We start from the raw sequence: 6,481 nt of genomic DNA, 5'->3' as shown, positions 1-6,481 counted from the left end.
CACACACACACACACACACACACTGGATATTCTCATATCCAAGTATATCATAATGGATATGCTTTCTTTATTGACATGGGTTGGCCAAGTTGGTAGAAATAGTAACCCAAAGCTTCCAGCTCAGAATTACCTCTCAAAGTGTTTAAAAAGCTAAAAATGAATACAGTTAATGTTGATGTAGCTGATAAAGATTGTGGCAGAAAAACCTTCCTACATTTTATGTGGCCAAGAATGAAGAATCTGGGAGATTTTTGGTTACACTTTGTATTATGTTTAATACCTTTAGTGATTATGCTATAAATAAAAAGATAATGCTCTAGAAGAATTTCCAATAAAAATATAAAATATATTTTACATAATATATATTTAAATAGATATTATGAAGAATAACAAATAAAATGATGATATTGTTCGGTATTTTACACATCCACAACATATATGCTAAAAATATTTTCACCTCGTCATTGATTATTACTCAAAATTCCTGATCTCTTTAAGCAATTATGGAACAAGTTGTTAATGTAGTTAATACCATTTGTTACAGAAGATTTAACAAAATAAATATTTTTACACAGTTTCAATAAACATTTTTGTACACTTTCAATAAACATTTTTTTTAAATAGCAAGATTTGTTAATTTTATAATTCTATGTAAATAATGTTTTATATAATAAGATTAGAAATGGTTACTAAATCACCACAAAACTCAACAGTTAGTACCTACTACTACTATAAATACTCTTGTAAACCACTGATTCTATTGTTCTACCAATATCTCTCATCTTCAGTGACTCACCTTTCCAATTTAATTTACTAAAAGTTGTAATCATGAAAACAAAGTGGGAATTATAATATGAGAAAGAACTTGATGCAGCTTCAACAGCTCCTGAGGTTTCACACACCTTTAAGCATTGACTGTTTGCATTACTCAGTATAAATCTATACTTGAATGGAGTGGTGGCTCTTATCGGGGACTACTAGCAAAGTTTGTTAAAGCAAAATAGTTGTTAAATAATCTTTTAGTATGTTGTTCACAATGATGCTTTAACTGCTTAAAATTAGCTTTATTTAATTGACAAAGGATGCCATAGTAGTACACAAGCTCTTCTCATGCAAACAATTGACAATAGAATCTGTTGCAATGTATGTAAGACCTGGTTAGAAACATATCTTAGATTGTAACTTCAAAAATGTAATGGCTGACGTATAAAGAGATGAATATATTTCCATTCATTTACAACCAGTTCCCTTCTGTCTCTATATGAAACAAGCTACTGGAAAACAAAACTCTAACTTTTATTCCAACCATAAATCAGGTTCATGCTTCATAAATACCAAGAATTCTATTTGTATGACTCTGCCATACAAATAAAAAATAGTGCAGTTACTTTGTGAAGTGGCTTAAGAACTTTTGAATTCTACAAGTCAAACTTCTAAATAAGCTTCGTCTTGTGTAACTGCCCCTTGTTGCAGGTTAAAGGCTTTATTTCTATGGGAATTTTTCATTGCATTGATCACACCCAATTAACAATTCATACTTGTTTCATGAGAAAGAAATAGGAACACATTTCAAAATTCTGTACATCCTCAAAAGAACTATGAGCAATTCTAACCTTTCTGAGGTACTTGCCTTTATACCTCTTGTAGACAAAGACTCTCTCATTGACTTGGTCATTCATGGAATTCTTTAAAAGGACATTGGCATGACATTTCTGAATCGATTGTACATAACCTAATATTGCTGATTACGACTACAAGTGTATGATTCAGTTAATTTCAATGGGCCAATCAAGAAATATAGTGAACTAGAATTAAAACTATTTGTGAACTGAAGCCAGAATTAAAAGACTGTCCTAATGATCAAATATGTTTCCTCATACTCTATGACTGTTCGACAAGCATTCTTGGTATTCTTTTTCTGAACAAATATTTGTTTGTTAATATATGAGTTAATTCCCCACCACCAACCAAACTTAGAGATTTGCTCTCTGGCTGAACTAAAAATTAATCCATCAAAAATCTTCTCAAATCAATTTTAAATCTGCATTACAAGTTCCCTTAATCTAAGTTTATTTGTTGGAAATGAGTAGAATTCTCAGAAAAGACATTGTCAAGACAAGTGATCACCATTATACACTAATACATGTCATTAACAATAAAAGCAAAATGAGATTAGTGTTAGTCTAAAACTATTAGCAACTCAATGCTAACCTACAGTACATAACCACTGCATTGCATTCTATTCCAATGATGAAATATTTCAGTCTTTTTAGATATGTGGTCAATTGTTTGAAATTGAACATCTTAGTTTCTGTCTTACAAATGTTTTTTAAAGTTTTGTTCACATGCCACCGGCACAAGTGCCAGTAAGGCAAAGCTGGAAACAATCACACTCAAATGGTGTGTGTCTTTGTATCTGTGTTTGTTCCCCACCACTCCTTAACAATTGGTGTTTGTGTTTTTACATCCCCATGACTTAGCGGTTCAGCAAAAGTGACCAATAGAATAAGTACCAGGCTTAACAATAAAATAATTACTGGAGTCAATTCATTCAACTAAAAATTCTTCAAGGCAGTGCCCCAGCATCGCTGCAGTCTGATGACTGAAACAAACAAAAGATAAAGATATTCCAGCATGTTGATGATGTAATAACTCCACCAATTATTGAAACAATCATTACTAATTAATAAATATAGTAGTGCCAATTTTATTCTTCTTATCATTTAATTTTGTACTCAGCAATGGCTGCAGTATTCTTATAATTGGTGCGTTTTCTGGATTTTTGGTTTGTATAGAACATTTTTGGATTAACTGGATGTTATTTCATCTCTTTACATCCTGTTAGCTGGGAATTTGCATGGACTGCTGACTAAGATATTTGCCTTAATTTCCTGAATACCCTTGATTTTACAACCAACTCAGGGGTTTTGGGGTTCAAGAGACATAACTCTTAATAAATCCCTTGCTCAATTGTCTCCCATGACTTCATTTCATCTTTCTTTGCAGTTCCCACAAACCAGATGTGACATTTTTTTACTTTCAATAACACAGAACAGCCACTCCATACCTTCCATCTCTGAAGAGCATGTGGAGTTAGTTAACTCACCTGTTATCTAACACCTGGTTATCTAATACCCAATGTAAAACTGCTTGCTGTGGTCATCAGCTGAAATGGATCTATAGTACTGCATACTTTGATTTAATATCACTCACATGGCTTTAGTTATCCCAGGACTATAATAGAAGACATCTTCCCAAGATGACATGCAGTAGAACTGAACCTAAAATCATATGGCTGGAAAGCAAATATATTAACCACACAGCTTAAACCTAAGAATTTATTTCTTGGCACCATTATTAATCAGAGAAATAAAGTTTAATCAGTAAAAACAAAACACCAAAAGCCTGGTATGTTTAGAAAATGAGAAATGAGAAGTTGTGTTGTTCAGCCCTTCCTAATTTCCTTAGTGATATAAGTAAACCAAATGCCCAAACCTCAAGTTACTGGGAGAAGAATTCCAACAACTGCATGGGAGGAAAAGATTGTTGTGTTTAAGGATTGGTAGCAGTGAGTAGCAGCAACAGCAGTGATTTTTGTATTTTGGCATCTCTCCACACAGTAGTAGTAGTAGTAGTAGTAGTAGTAGTAGTAGTAGTAGTAGTAGTAGTAGTAGTTGGAGTAGTTGGAGTAGCAGCAGCAACAGTAGTTTTCTAATTTGTTTAAGGCTAAGATTAAATATATTTTTTCATTGAAATATATTTTCATTAATTTTTTTTTTTACTGCCAAAGAGCTAATTACAAAACTGTATCATTATTAAGAATGTAGTATAATGGGTTTAAATCTAAATATCTTTACTTTGAACATTTTTACTTTCTTTCATGTTCATAAATACTGGTTCTATCACCACTACCCAACACATCACCCTTGACAAAATGCCAATTTTTTGCAAGGAAATATGCAACTCTCTAAAATCAAACTTTTGTAAGTTAAACCCTGATAATATTATAACTCAGAATAGAGATAGCCAAAACAATAAACTCCCTAATAGCGCAGGCATGGTTGTGTGGTAAAGAAGTTTGCTTCCTAACCACATGGTTTCAAGTTCAGTCCCACTGCATGACACCTTGGACAAATATCTTCTACTGTAACCTCAGGTCAACCAAAACTTTGTGAGTTGATTTGGTAAATGGAAACTGAAAGAAGCCAATTGTGTGTGTGTGTGTGTGTGTGTGTCCACTATTGCTTGACAACCGTTGTTGGTTTGTCTATGTCCCTATAGCTTTGCAGTTCAGCAAAACAGACCGATAGAAAAAGTTCCAGACTTTAAAAATAAGTACTGAGATCAATTTGTTTGACTAACCCTTTAAAACGATACCCCAGTATGACCACAGTACCATGACTGAGACAAAGGGTAACAGATATAGTACTTTGTCTAACACTCATTTATGTTACTTCCTCATAACGATGTATTGATTAGTTTCTAACTTTAGCATAAAACATTTTTGAATGAATAAATATGGTAAAAGGAATTGGTTCCAGTACATTCCTATTACTCATACTCTTTTCATTGCCCCATGAATTAAGGAAGATGAAGTTGATTTTAGAAGGTTTGGATTCAGAATGAGGAGTAGGGCATGATTGCATGGTTAAGCAGTTCAGTTCCCTACCATTGCATAACACCTTGAGAAAATGTCTTCTACTAAGCATTGGACTAACCAAAGAAGATTTGGTAGATAGCAACTGAAAATTGAAAGAAACCTGTGTGTGTGCATGCGTGAGACCTCTTTCAACATCAGATGAATGTTGTGAGTGTCACTATCTTCTATGGAAACGTGTGGTCTAATGGAAATATTGCCTTTCTTGAAAATAGATGATGGTTGGCAATAAGAAGGGCATCTGGTTGCAGAGAGTCTGCCACAACAAACTTTGTCTGACCCATGTAAGCATGGTAAAAGTGGACATTAAAATGATAATGCTGCTTCTGTAAAAGGATATAATTACATATTGCAAAGCATCTAATTCAACACTTCTATTTCTGCCATCCATGTGTTCAAACATTTACATTTATTCATAGAATATCTGTTTGGTTACTGTGATGGTCTTGCTAATGTTGTCTATTCAATTCTGATATTGCAATGTTACCTAGTTTTCAACTTTATTCTTGGCAAAAGGAAAACTGGATAAATATCAGCTTAAAGTTGTTAGTCCAACACATTGATTAGTCAGCCATAATATATATCTTCTCAGTTATTTCAAATCTTAAATGTATATAAATATTTTCAATTCAACTAAGAGAGAGAGAGAGAGAGAGAGAGAGAGAGAGAGAAAGAAAGAAAGAAAGAAAGAAAGAAAATAAGACTTTTCTAGTTCAAAAGCAATAAACAATCTAAAAATAGAGAACAACTTGCTATACACATCCTGAAATATTTTTAGATAATCCTAAATATGTCAAACTATCAAAAATACTTGTTTCTGCTGGAAATTTTCTGTTCAGTTATTTTCTTCCTTAAGGTCTTTTGCTTTCTGGAGAAGAATTTCAAACTTTATCATATGATCTTATCTCTACCTACCCAGTAAAACCATTTTTAAACCTTGGGCTATAAGCATTTTACTTTGTGTTAACAGTACTAGAAATACAGGATTAAAGATTGCCAATTGATGATAATATCTCTAGCTTGTTTATTTTCTTAATTTCTTTATGTATGTATTTATTTCACTTTCTTCCCAGGATTCAGAGAAACGCTATCAAGAAACTGTGCAGACTTACCGTTTACACTTAATCAGTGCTATTCAGGTTTGCAAAACTCTTTATATTAGGTTGAAGAAAAAGTTTGTACGCCATGTTAAAATAATGCTTTTTTTATATATTTTTGTGGTGTGTGTGTTCATTCAGTTCATGTCATGTTCAATGATGACTCACTGTGTTCGTCAAAAACACACTTTGTTTCAACAAGACAATGCAAAGCCACATACCACTAGAAAGGCCAGCAACAAGATTGAAGAATTGGACGGTGTGGAAGTTCTGCTGCATCCAGCCTATAGTCCAGGCATTACTCCATCTGACTATGGTCTCTTCCAATCAATGCAGCACTTTATGAAATGTTGTCGATTTGATTCATTCGATGAAGTTGAAGAAGCCTGTCAAGAATTTTTTGATTCAAAGCCGAAGGATTGGTACTTTGGCCAAAATCCAAAAGCTTGCAGATCGTTAGCATAAGGTCTTGGAAAATGATGGGCTTTATTTTGAAGAATAGATGTTGTTGTTTTTGAATAAATTCTTGCATAAAAAAATCATTATTTTAATACGGTGCATGAACTTTTTCCTCAACGTAGCATTTAATTGGTTTCTTTAGTGTAATAAAATTTAGTGAAAGGCTTCAAGAGGCAAAATTTAATATTTTTATTATTAAATTGATAAGCATTATATATTGTATATTTTAGTTCTTTCACTGTAAAGAAAATGTTATTTTCTCTCATTA

At 32.8% G+C, this 6,481-nt stretch overlaps 1 protein-coding gene across 2 annotated transcripts in view; it reads left to right on the top strand.

Moving 5' to 3' along the window:
- Positions 1 to 6,481, top strand: part of LOC106883648 (uveal autoantigen with coiled-coil domains and ankyrin repeats) — a 110,938-nt gene that overhangs the window by 101,746 nt on the left and 2,711 nt on the right. For both annotated transcript variants that reach the window (XM_052967338.1, XM_014934744.2), the window contains one exon: positions 5,731 to 5,796. In XM_052967338.1, the coding sequence (XP_052823298.1) occupies positions 5,731 to 5,796 (66 nt within the window). The remainder of the gene's footprint in view (positions 1 to 5,730; positions 5,797 to 6,481) is intronic.

This window comes from Octopus bimaculoides, chromosome 4 (assembly GCF_001194135.2).
Source record: "Octopus bimaculoides isolate UCB-OBI-ISO-001 chromosome 4, ASM119413v2, whole genome shotgun sequence".
In the NCBI taxonomy this organism is placed as follows: domain Eukaryota; kingdom Metazoa; phylum Mollusca; class Cephalopoda; order Octopoda; family Octopodidae; genus Octopus; species Octopus bimaculoides.
This window is presented reverse-complemented; position numbering and strand designations above follow the sequence as displayed.